The 13,736-nt window shown below is 32.2% G+C and overlaps 1 protein-coding gene across 1 annotated transcript; it reads left to right on the forward strand.

Annotated features, from left to right (window-relative positions):
• The first annotated feature begins 1,773 nt into the window (after positions 1 to 1,773).
• On the forward strand, positions 1,774 to 8,747 carry LOC128174874 (IgGFc-binding protein-like). Its single transcript, XM_052840301.1, has 8 exons — positions 1,774 to 1,979; positions 4,732 to 4,803; positions 5,010 to 5,136; positions 6,264 to 6,358; positions 6,466 to 6,534; positions 6,954 to 7,041; positions 7,281 to 7,355; positions 7,498 to 8,747. Exons 1-8 carry the CDS (start codon positions 1,866 to 1,868, stop codon positions 8,745 to 8,747), a joined length of 1,890 nt encoding a protein of 629 aa, XP_052696261.1. The 5' UTR covers positions 1,774 to 1,865.
• The last annotated feature ends 4,989 nt before the right edge of the window (positions 8,748 to 13,736 follow it).

A 13,736-nucleotide genomic window follows, 5' to 3' on the forward strand; every position in this document is an offset into this window, starting at 1 on the left:
ATTGCGTATAAAAAGACTGCAATTCGAAATGTCAATCAGTTTGTTCCATGTACCTAGGGATTGTTCTCTGATTATCAATTTTCCAAGAAAAATTAATGCGTCATTCAATTGTCATGTAGGCGTTATTACATACTATATATATAGATAGAGAAGAACTTAAAAGAATGCACTACAGATACATATTAGATCTAATCATGTACAGCTTGGCAATTTGTTCTGGTAAGGAAGAAATTTGAACAAATTCGATGTGCAAAAAATAAAATTGATGAATAATCTAAAGGTCATCTGATAAAAAATATTGCGTAATACATTCAAAATCTTTATTTTTCAATTCTTTGCCATAGGGTTGTGTATACTTTTCACCCTTACCATTCGATCATGTAAGTTTTTTTTCATGATGTCACAAGTAATTTTAAATTACCTCTAAGTTTGGTTTTGGTTATTTCTCGGGCATGTAAATATATATGTCCTTAGGATTACGCTACAGACATTCTTATTTTCGTAAAAAAAAATTTAAAAAGTGTGCTTGCATTGATAGACGCAAACTGCATCTGCTCTTCACCTGGGTTAATTGAATATTTAATGCAACAGTACAATTCATATCAATCCGATATTGCAATATCAGCCCGAGGGCCGAATGCGAGAGGGCTGACATTGGTTGACAGTTGATTTAGATATTATACAGTGTAACCAATAAATTGTTGGACCAGAAAACAAAGGTATTGTTCAAGTCCGAGTCAATTTTTTTATACTCTTCGTGACTGATACCACCATATAAATAGTGTGAAAGCTAGCTAGTTTATATTATTAATAAGCAAAAATTGTGAAATTAGTTCGGCAGAAAAATGTTGACAGGTCAATATATTTTTTTTAATATCTACATAATATTACCCCTGTTTGATTGAATCGTTTGTGATCCATTGATTAGTAAACGGCGATATGGATAAGTTTTGCGACTCCAAAACAAAGTGACGTCATAATACGTAATCAGTCAAGACAAGTTAACAACGGACATACAATGCGAAAGTTTGCTATTATAACGGATAAAAATATATGCGAATTTTTTGAGAAGTAAGAACAGCAAGAAAATCTGTAGCATAATTCCTAAAGGTGGTGGGATATCACTAGGGACCTGTCAATGATATTAAGGAAATCGACTTCGACACAATTGAATTCTATGTTGAGCTGCTTACGTGATGGCGAACTTTTTTTTTCAAGTCGTTCCTTGAATTTTTGGTTTGTATTGTCATATAAACAAACTAATGATGGATGTGTTTTCCGGCAACATTTATGATATTAACGTTATTTCATCTGATGTATGTGCTTTTTGTAAGGAAAATGTGGAAAAAATTCAGCACATATTTATGACATGTTCAGAAATACTACCTATATGGAATAATCTAAGAATGTATATTTATAGAAAAACTTCAAATAGAGTTGGCTTTAATGTTAATAATGTACTATTATGTGAACTATTATTCAATGGTTACAACATAGTAGTTCATTTTATAATTCTGTACTCCAAGCAATATATATATCCTTTATGTTTGCTCTAGAGAAAATTTAGTATGAAAGGGAGAGAAAGAGTGTGAAAGTGGGAATGCCAAAAAATTCTTGTATATATATATTATACCTTGGTTATGAAATCATATGTGATTGTAAAAATGGAAAACAAAAAAAATTAAATGATACACGATGATTTTGTCAATAATCGTTGACAATTAATTTTCATAAAAAGAATTGTTATGAGTTGATCCACGTGTGATAATAGGTATGTATCATGACATCAAATTCCTCTTGATTTCGGCCAGTTAACGATCGTTTTTTAAAGGATAAGCAAACTGATATGATTTCTATCATGATATATGATAACCATCCTTAAATTCATTCCTATTCAAGATGGGCTCTATTGTTTGTCATGCACTGACGGAGTTTCCCCTAGACATTGCCACTACGTAATGAAATGCAGCGAAGGAGAGGTAAGTCAAGAACATTCAACTAAGATAATAAGTAATGATACCATGCAATCATATATATATATATATATATATATATATATATATATATATATATATATATATATATATATATATATATATATATATATATATATATAATGACAGGTGTTGTGACTGCCTAATATAGAAAGGGCATAGGCAACTCCATCGTTCCGTATTGAATTTGATGATTTTTCTCTAAACAAATGCAACATAGAACTTTTTATAATGATATGCATAATTAAAAATAAGTATAACATTTTCATTGGTCCATCTTAGCTAAAAGCTCAAGAAAGCTTTTATTATCACATTTTGTGTTTTGTCCTTCTGTCCGTCTGTCCATAAACTTTTCACATTTTCAACATCTTCTCCTGAACCACTCGACCAATTTCAACCAATCTTGGCACAAAGCACCCTTGGGTGCTTAGGGGATTCAAAGCTGTGAAATTTCTAAGGAAATTTCTGAAGAACTACGCTTTTTTTCCAAAAGAGACACTTGGAAACTATTCAACATTTTTGAGAATCGTCAATAATCTTTTTTCAAAGAACCATTGTGTCGTAAAAAATTAAACTTATGTGGAAGCATCCTCAGGTAGTGTCAATTTAAAGCTATAAAAATCATTACCCCCAAGGGTAGGGTAGGGACACAATGGGGGTCATATTTTTACATAGGCACAAATAGACTTTATCTTTGGTACTCTTCTTCTCAGAAACTAATCATCCAGGAAAGATAAAACTTATATGGAAGCATTTACAGGTAAGGTAAATTCAAATTTGTGAAAAGCATTAATTCTGGGGGTAGGATGGGCCAAAATGGGGGGATCGATGTTTTACATAGAAATATAGAGTGAACCTTTCAAACTCTTCTTCTCAGAAACTTATCATCCTGAAAAGCTGAAACTTGTATGGAAGCATTCTCAGGTAAAGTATATTAAAGTCGATTTTAACCATGATCCCCGAGGGTATGATCGGGTAACAGCGAATGGAATGACAACATTTTACATAGGATAATAAAAAAAGAAAAATCTTTAAACCTTTGCGTAGAAAAGCGGTAGAATTGGGATCCAATTTTACAAAGGTAACATTTTTATTAACCACAAAGCTTGAAATGTTATGATTCATGATTAAACTTATATGCAAACATTTTGACAAATAGTTGATTATTCATTTATTTTCAATTGTGACCTTGGCCCCTTGTCACTTCTTGGGTCTCATAAGAGGTCCAGAGTTTGATATAGGTTTATATCATATATCTAAAACTTGTTTATGGTCTTGTCGATAAGTGCAATGCTCAGCATGTGATATAACTATAAAATCATCCTGTTAGGAAAGGTACTTGATAATAAACATAAGGATATCAAACGTGAAATGAATTTTCATTTATACGGGATCGACATATATTATACTACTTTGTCATGATATTTTGTATCATGACTCCATTAAGCTTTATCATGCCTATTGTTGCTCAGGTAAGCGATCTGGCACATAGGGCTCATGCGCGGATCTAGAGGGGGGGTCGGGGGGGGGGGGGTCCCGACCCCCCCTGGAAAATGAAAATTTATTAAATTTACATAGCAAAATTATCGCGAAAATATGCCTCGGACCCCCCCTGGCAAACACAATTATCCTTCGGACCCCCCCTGGAAAAATTTTCTGGATCCGCGCATCGGTCTATTGTTTGATATCTTTTCATTAAAGATTCATTCTTGCGAGTTAATTGTTTTCTTATTTTATATAACCAATGTTCAATTCTACTGGTTGTAAAATAAAACTTCAGCACTTTGAATTAACAGGTTACGCGCAAATTCTTATCCATGAAAACAAAAACCTGGGATATACTAGAATAAAAGTCTCAAAATAGTTTGATGACGTATTAACTTAGTTTATCTACAAGTTATCCTTTAAATATTGTTTTTAATTACTTATATTTACGTTCGAGTGAGGTTAATGTACACGGTCATCCAACAGCCTAACCATGGACTCGTTCAATGGTCACTATGACTTCATAAATAGAACCTATTGACCTTTTTTGTACAGGAATGAATATCTTTGATATTTTGTAGTTCATAAATAAGCTACAAATCTAGCTTGGAACTCTAAAAAAACTATTACATCACCTCAGCCCTCAACTCCAATCGTTGTAAGAAAATTGCATAAATTTGATATAAAAACTCGGACAAAAGAAAAGTTTGTGTCGGCGGGGATTGAGATGGTTTGTTTTATATCCATTATAATGTCATAATTGATTTGACATATATTTTTCCTCAGACCTCAGGATTATACAGAAATGAGAAAACAAATGAAGAAATTATTTAAAAAATTATTTTATTGTGATTTCAATCATTTTGATCATTCTATATTTGTTTTAAAAAAACTTCTAGATTTGTACCTCTTCTTCTTTATATAAAAAAAAATCTTTAATAAACTTGCATGTATAGCTTAATATTATTTTATGCGATGAATGCTTCTGTTGTACCTTCAGCATCTAAAATAATTGCGGTGTTTGATTTTGTTAATTAAAGTATCTTTATGATACTGGCAAAGACAATGGAAAACTTGCAATTTTAGAAAATAATTGCCCTGAAAATGTTTATTCCATTAAACACTTTGAGAAAATGATCTTTTTGGAAGACAATAGAAATGTACTTTGACATTATATTCACATTCTGATTTATTTATCTTAATTATATACCAATTCCGAGAGAAAAAGTTAGTTTTTTTGTCTTCTATTTAGGTATGCATCACGAAGAGCCATTTGTCAAAGAACGGACTTGTTGTGTTTGACACTGGATGTCTAAGCATTGAGGTGGTTATTGACTATATTTGTAATATGTTCTGTAACTTTTCAATGTTTCTTAACGTTTTTATTCATTAAATCTTTTAATTAATCTTTTTTTTTCTTGCAGTTTTAACAACGCAATCTGTATTCGTTTCTTCTGCTTGTATTATAGTTTGAATTTATAAAAAAAAAGTCATAAAACTTAATTCACGATCAAGGTTTTATTTATTTAGAAATGCCATTCAGGACAAATTAATGTTAGTGATAGTCACCAACTACAACAGGCCGTTGATCAACGAACTATATGTTTTGAGTGCTGCTCTTCTGATCTCTGTAACCAGAAAGGCTGCGGGCAGATAGGTAAGCAAACTGATTGCATAAGAGATATCATTTTTTTTACATACAGCTGAACAAATTCAAATTATTTTATATCCCCCTCCCCCAATGATTGAAATACTTACCATTCCTTTTTTTGAAAGATCATAATTATATCGATGTAGTTTTATATGCAAAGCTCTTTTTTTAAAGTCCCGACATTTATCTGTTTTCAATCGCCATGTATGTATTATCTATAGGAAAGTCAAAGTTTCTATCATATTAGCTTTAATTAATTTTATTTTTCAAAATTTACTCCAACAATAACATGGACTAAAGCAGACCAAAACCCTGCTTTTCACACAACTTGTTTTTTAACATGAACAAATTCTTGTTAGTTTTATCTATCCCTACCCTCCCCCCCCCCCACCCTACCCCCCCCAGTGATTGAAATAATTAACATTCCTTTTTTGAAATATCATAATTATATCAAGGTAATTTTATATGCAAAGCTTTATTCTAAGTCCCCACCCCGACCTCTTTCTGTTTTCAATCGCCATGTTAGTATTATGTATAAGAAAATCAAAGTATTTTTCCAATCAGCTTTTATTTTAAAAGTACACTCCAACAATAAGATAGACTAAATTAGGAATATCGAATCATTCTATGAGCATTATGATGAAATAATTTTGGTCGGGCATGATCAAATCCAATTAAGCCCGAAGGGCTTTATGAAAGATTTGATTTCGCCCCAATCGAAATTTTCACCTCATAATACTTAAAGAATGATTCCTTATTACCTACATTTACATAATTTTAAGCCATTGTACAAATAATATTTAAATATAAATAAGAACACCCCGCTGGCGCCCCAATTTGAAGTTATGGGTTATATAGTAAAAAATCAATACACTTTCACTGGCAAAGACAATGAAAAATGTAAGTATAACAGAACAAAAACCACACGTGATGCTTTTAACAAAATAATGCACTTTATTTCTAAATGAAACTATAACAAGAAATGCTTGGAGTTCAAATATGATGCTCTGGTGTTCCTTCCAGGTTATTGTATCCGCTTGCTTAAACATTAAGATATAGTTTTGGCAAAAAACAGAACAAAATCCACAAGTAATGATTTGTTGTTGTTTTTTTTTTTCATTTTACAACATAAGGTTATCCATCCCCTCGTGGACCGGTTTGTTTTAACTGTCCACAAGTTTCTAATCCAACACTTTGTGATAAGATCAAGGTTTGCGACAAATCACAGGTAATGATTTTGCTATCAGAATCATAAATTATGATTTAATGGTCAACTATTCAATACTAGTTTTATAATAACCCGAATTCACTCTATGTTGTTATTACATGTATTAGGAATGTTACATCCAGAAAGAAGAGGAGTTTGGTGATATTATCTACTCATCAGGCTGTATAAGAAAACATGTAAGAAAAGTTTGGAAAGGAAAACTTTCATATATCGTATTTGCATTTGTATAACACTGTATGTTAATGGGTTCTATAAATTGGGAATGACGACTCGGTCAACATAATTTTAAATTCATATCTGATGACTTTAATAATTTGCTAATTAATAAATTCTTCAAAACCTGTTAAAAGTCAAATTGTTATATAGACAGATAACGTCTTTGTGTCGAAAAACAGACTTAATAAAAAGGCATTATTTATTTAAAATAAATATAAGATTTTCCAATAAGAAAATCTTTTCTTTTTTTATTACATAATTTTGATCATACAAGGCTTGCTGTGTATTGAAGATAAAAACCAGTTGGATCATATTAGTCGTTCTTGCTAAAACATTTCGATTCTTTTAACTCCAAACAAAATGTTTGGTTTTTCCAAAGTCTTGTAGAGCACATACTGACATTTTTGGGAAGAGAAATGCTGAACATTGTTTCCAGTGCTGTTCGTCGGATTTATGCAATGCCAACTGTTAGTATCATTGGTTTTTTTTTTTATGTAAAGCTAAATGTTCTTTTTCTTCCTTTCATTCTGCTCGTTTTTTATCTCAAGAGGGCATTTGGATTAATCCCTGTAGATTATTTTTACATGTATGTTTGTTGGCGATACGTTAAGTGTATATTTTGAGCGCCTTCGGTTTTAAATTCATCGGTTTTTACATTAGAATATTTAAAAACTAACATTTAATCCAAACATTTGATATCGGAAAGGTGATGCCGTGCCACATTTATCAACAACTCCTTCTACCACTGTGAAAACGACAACTGCAGCTCCACTACCCAGAGGTAGATAATAATTATATAAATGCACATTTTGTGAATCAAATATTAGTTTGTTCTCCTTTCATTACTCAAAGGCCAACAAGATTTGCAGTTTGTTAATAAACAATATAACTTTAAATATAAATTTAATCTTACATTTTCCTAGGTTGTCTTGGAAAGGAGTTTCTTGTTTTGTTTATGCAAAACCACGAGAGCGCAAATGAGTCTTTGTTAGTAGACATCACTACAGCCGACACTTCATATATGCACGTAACGAGTTCTCCTAAACTGAACCAAACTATGAAGGTTATAATAGACAGGAACCTTTTATTTACTTCATATGCAAACTTTACCTTTCCATTCGATATGGCCTGCCACGAGTCAGTAACTGAATACAAAGCGGTCATTATAAGGACTACAGAGTTAACCGGTGTAACATCGTTTGACTCAAATGACCCATTTACAAATGACGGAACCTTGGTTATTCCTACACACAAATTATCGACTGAATATCTTGTTTCAGCAATTGATGGAATTAATGTAGGACCATATCATGCAAGTCAATTTGCCATTGGGATTTTGCACAACAATACTCAATTGAGTATTACATTTAGAATCAAGGACAACAAACCTATAACTATAGATGGAGTAATGTTTTGGTCAGGAGGCGTTTATAACAAGAGTTTTGACGAATTAGAAACCTTCCAAGTACGTCACGGGAGTGACCTAACTGGAACTTACATTAAATCTAATAAACCTGTTGCAGTTTTTTCTGGAAATGAATGTCTGGACTCTTCTTATTCAATGTGTAGTCACACGGTATCACAGTTACCACCGATTGACCAGTTTGATAACGAATACATTATCCCATCATTTTACAATAATTCGGGAACCCTTATACAAGTGTTGAGTCCGTTTGATAGTAAGGTAAACATTACTATTGGAACCAATATAATATCCATGTTGCACCTGACTGAGAAGGAATACAAGAATATTAAAGTTACAACGAATGAGGTTACAATCGTGAAATCAAATCGTACTGTTATGGTGACAGGATATGCTATGGGTTCCTCTTCCAATGATCCCTACATGACAGTTATCCCAGGGGTTCATCAGTATCTTGACTACTACAAAATCGTAATACCCGACAAGTACAGAGACAATTACCTTTGTGTTATTATCCCAACTGGATCATTTAACAATCTTCATATAAACCAAACTCCTGTTGGTCAATTTGGCATAGTGTATCAATGGTCGGTTATTTCGTCAGGTAAATCATTTGATGTTCGAACTATTCTAGTCAAAGAAGGTGTTTATACCCTAGGGACCACAGATCAGGTCCCGTTTGGACTCATTGTGTACGGTCATAGGATTAATGATGGCTATGGATTTGCAGGAAATTTTGTTTCACCTTAAAAGACTCAGAGACAGTCTTCATCTTTGTCGAGAACCTTTGTTCAACGAATAAAAAAAAAGACATGGCTTAATTTAGTTGTCAATTAATACTGAGTCATTTATATGAAGCTATCTATCCTCAGGTAAAAAAAGTTAAAATTTGAAAAATATGAATCACTGACTAAGTGACGTTTTATTGATAATAAGAAAAGATAATGTATTGGTGGCAGGGGATAGTTTTTTTGGTCGAGGAAATGTGAGGCAGATACTGCTCATATATTTGATCTAATCATTCAGTCGATTTTTAAATTTGCTAAAATTGGTTTACATGCACGGGACACATGGTCCCGACTCTTGAGAATTTTTAAACAATACAGAATAAAACAAGTACAACTTACATATAGCACTATATAGAATAGCTAGGGACGGTCTCCAAATTTTCTGAAAAATTTCCCTTTTTTCACATTTTCACAGGTCCAGCACCACGCTCCAGTCCCGAGCAACTGCCATAAACTACCATAGAATTTGTTGCTTAATGTATACCTATGCAAATAATCACCAATTAATGGGGGGTCAATCACCTTCTTTTCGAGTGACATTTCGTGTTCTGAACCCACCCCACTTTTCAAGCACAAAACCGAAAGTGAACATTTTGCCCACAGTTTCGCATTTTCATTCCATATCTGATGAAAAGTGCGACCAGTATTAAAGTGTCATACATCAATAAAATTGACATTAGCTCCTCTATCCACAAAATGAATGCAGTAACTATTCTAGCAATTTATACCCCTCAAATAACCAGCAAAACCTCAGGTTCTCCCTTTATTTCAAAATTTTGACCGGGTCTTTCGTTCGAAACTATCCCCTGCCACCTTGAAGGTGGCAGGGGATAGTTTCTTTTGGTCGAGGAAATGTGAGGCAGATACTGCTCATATATTTGATCTAATTATTCAGTCGATTTTTAAATTTGCTAAAATTGGTTTACATGCACGGGACACATGGTCCCGACTCTTGAGAATTTTTAAACATTTCAGAATAAAACAAGTACAACTTACATATAGCACTATATAGAATAGCTAGGGACGGTCTCCAAATTTTCTGAAAAATTTCCCTTTCTTCACATTTTCACGGGTCCAGCATCACGCTCCAGTCCCGAGCAACTGCCATAAACTACCATAGAATTTGTTGCTTAATGTATACCTATGCAAATAATCACCAATTAATGGGGGGGGGGAGTCAATCACCTTCTTTTCGAGTAACATTTCGTGTTCTGAACCCACCCCATTTTGGAGAAAATGAATGAAGCTGCATTGAAAATAACAGTCAAATTGCTCATAACAAACCGTTTAGAGGCTGGAAATTCATTTCATCTAAAAATTGAATTCATATTATTGAAGAATCCAACACTTTTTCACCCACTTTTTTTTCGCTTAGAATTAACACACTATATCGACTTCGGAACTATTTGGATTTTTCATAGTAAATGCACTGTGTTAGAGTTATCTCCCGTATTTTCTAGGATGATTAGAATATACAGCAAATTTCCCATGAAAATATAAACGTCTATGTATAATGGTTTCTAAGATTATTCATGCAAATGTGATATTGTGGAAACATAAATTAAAGAGCCTACCGTGATTTAGCGTGAATGTAATGTGCATGCGCACGATTGTAAAATCCAAATAACGCAAATGATTTCCGGAATTTTTTGAGGAATTTTCGTTGATTAATAATAAGCTATGCTTGATTGAGAAAAACTAAAAACAAATTGGCAATATTCAAGTACCAATGATGTTAAATATATATAAAACAAAAGACACTCCTCCTCCGATTTATCGGTATTAAAGACCCAAAATACGGAACTATTATTTTAATATAGTAGTATAGATATATTCATATAAGATGTATACATTAAAAACATTTACAAATTTGTAATTCTAGTTTTTAAAAATTGCAATTTTCTGGCAATATATGTTTAATAATTAACTATCAATGGACTCTGGATTAAAAATTTGTAATAGAGTTCAATTCATGAGACTAGATAAAGAGAATTGTATACTGTAAACGTACCATGTTTGTTTGTGAATTCAATTTTTTTTTAACGTAAAGCATTTATTTTACTAAACCAAGGACATTGCTTTATGCCATGCATATATTTATAATGATATAATGAATTAGCGTCTTACTAAATGTATTATTCAAATCAACTTTAAAATGTTGAAAAACCAATATCCGCCAAATATATCGTATAGACAGACAAACATTCTTCATTTCCTCTATTAAATCCATCAAACAAGTGTTTGGTGCAATGTGTTTACACAGTGCTGAAATTTCAAGCATAAAATTATCACGAACACATATATATACAATTCCTTATATACAGAACACAATCAATGTTCAAATATCATGGAGTGTTCATCTTGAATCACACATATTTTAAACAAAATAACGTTACATGTCCTTTATCATCACTGTGATGCCTTCCGAAACTTAAAGCATATAGCTTGCCCACTCCTTCTCTGGAATGACGTCGTCGTCCTTCGATCCGAGAATAGTACCAACTATTACGCTGTCCGAGTTGTATGTCAACTTGACAAATGTATTTACAGTCAACGAATTTACTATAAGATGCATAAGATACTCGCGACTTTTATATAGGACAGGACAGTCTAGAATAAAATGCTGTACTATATCGTTTATTATGTAGATCATCTTTTCATGTAATTAGAATGTTAAAGCCAATAAAAATAGCATTAGAAAAACATTTTCTTTTCTTAATGTGTATTATTTTTAAAGCATAGTAAAGTAATTGTAGTTCTTTAGGTCGTTTTTCCAATGATATTAGATTAATGTTAAAGCCAATAAAAAAGCAAAAGGAAATACATTTATCTTCTTTATAAAGTTTCTTGATAATATGTCAACTGATGCGACTATTTGGTTTGAGTTCCTATAAATTGATAAAATTCATGCCTGGGAAAGCCAAGGAAAGACAAACGACTAATAACAAAAGTTTAAACATCTTGTAGCAAAAATTTGAACAATACTAAATTGAATTCCAATTAATCTATACTACTAAATTAAAATAATAGACTCGAATTTGTTGTCTTTAATACTAAGAAATCGGAAGAATACTGTCTTTTGTTTTATATATTTTAAACATCATTGGTACTTGAAAATTACCATTTTGTGTTTATTGTTTCTCATTTAAGCTTCGCTAATTAATAATCAACGAAAATTCCTCAAAAAATCCCGGAAAATCATCTGGATTTTTTGGATTTTACAATCTTGCGCAATACATCCATGCTAACGGGATCTTTAGTTTATGTTACCACAATATCACATCTGCATGAATAAACTCAAAAAATTCAAATATTCAAATACAGGTAAATTTTCATTGCACTTTTGCTATATATTCTGTTCATTAATGATTTCTTATGAAAGAAAGTATAAAATAACAAATATACATTTCAACTAAGTACTTACTTTTGTCTTCGTGATGACAAAAATATTTGATTACATGCAAAAAAAGTTCCATTATATTTGTTAGGAGAGTGAAGATGTTTTATCGTAAAAATGAATAATGTCCTTCGGACCTAGTTTTACAAAGAAAATACGTGTACGTTGGCGAAAAGGTGTTGAATTTTTCCATTCTTTGGATTTAAATTTTTAGTTGAAATGTATTTGCAATCTCAAAAAGGTTTGTTGTGATGAATTTGTCTGTTATGTTCAAGGCAACTTCATTAAATTTCTCCAAAATCGTTCCAGAGCGATTCTGCAATTTTCTGCTACATTACGGGTATATGGGAGGCATTCTAACTGTGGTGAGGGCCTTTCCCGAGACACAGTTAGATTATTCAACCTAAGGAAAGTGTAGTGAAATTAATTAAAGCTGTTAGCTTTGTTATGTAAATGTCAATAATAAGGATTTTCGATGTACCTTTATCGTAAATGTCCGATACGCAATGTCAACCCGTGCACGCACGGGTCAAAGTCTAGTTATATAAATGTACCGTCTTAATTTAAACCTTAATGGTTCTAAAAAGTTTTGAATGTAGATGTTTTGCTTTGTTTACGAATCTCAGCATAATACAAAGGAATGGGCTTTTTTGGATTTGATCACGCCCCGACCAAAATTATCACCTCATAATACTCAAAGAATGATTCCTTATTCCTTATGTAAGTTTTTGACAAAATCCATTTAATATCAAATTTTGTAGAAGATATAGTTATTTTGAAAGTACTAGCAAATCATCAAAAATGGGTCACTGAAGCGTTGAAGCGAGGGGCTGTGTCAAAAATAGTTTGGACCGGAAGTATTTGATAAAGCATCATCCGTTTGATATAGCAAAGGTTATCACACGGGTAATATACACCACACGTGTGAGATAAATCTCTATATATTCACATCTTACAAGAGTAGTTATTTTTTAATACTTTTTGCAACAATTAACGAAACGATCAAACGTGTTGTTCTGTATGAAATGAAGAATAGTTCACGTACTTTATACTACAGAATGAATACCTGCTGAAATGAATGCTAGCTGAAAAGGTCTGGAACGGTGTCTTTTGATATTCAGTCACCTGTTTGCCTCCAGATAGCGTTAATATGGCTGGTAGGCAGAATTTCATCCTGCGATATATACGTACAAGAGGACTCGATGGTGGTGAACAATTTAGACTGTATTGAAATCTGAGCTACGAGTTTACGAAATGCTACCGCTCATGTTTTTATTTTTGAGGACAAAACATGATATTTTTAGGTTCTATTGGTCAACAATACACCTTTTTCTTGATTAAAATTGATTCGTTTTTCATACTACCTGATTATGAAAAAAATTAGTCTCATTACAGTTATGATTCTAACATATATACTCCTTATCTTTAAACAATGTACTGACACAATAGTCGCTACCAGGAAAACTGATTACCGGGAAAGAGTCTATTTCTTAATGTGTTATCATTTTCATATAAGTTTGGAATTAGCTATTTTAAGTTCAAGATCATATATAG

Source organism: Crassostrea angulata, chromosome 2 (assembly GCF_025612915.1).
Source record: "Crassostrea angulata isolate pt1a10 chromosome 2, ASM2561291v2, whole genome shotgun sequence".
NCBI lineage: Eukaryota > Metazoa > Mollusca > Bivalvia > Ostreida > Ostreidae > Magallana > Magallana angulata.

Excerpts from the sequence above, each read along its gene's own strand:
- LOC128174874 (XM_052840301.1), top strand. The coding sequence starts at position 1,866 with ATGATAACCATCCTTAAATTCATTCCTATTCAAGATGGGCTCTATTGT. Across the intron at positions 1,980-4,731 it reads TGAAATGCAGCGAAGGAGAG|GTATGCATCACGAAGAGCCA; the intron begins GTAAGTCAAGAA and ends TCTTCTATTTAG. Across the intron at positions 4,804-5,009 it reads CTGGATGTCTAAGCATTGAG|AAATGCCATTCAGGACAAAT; the intron begins GTGGTTATTGAC and ends TTATTTATTTAG.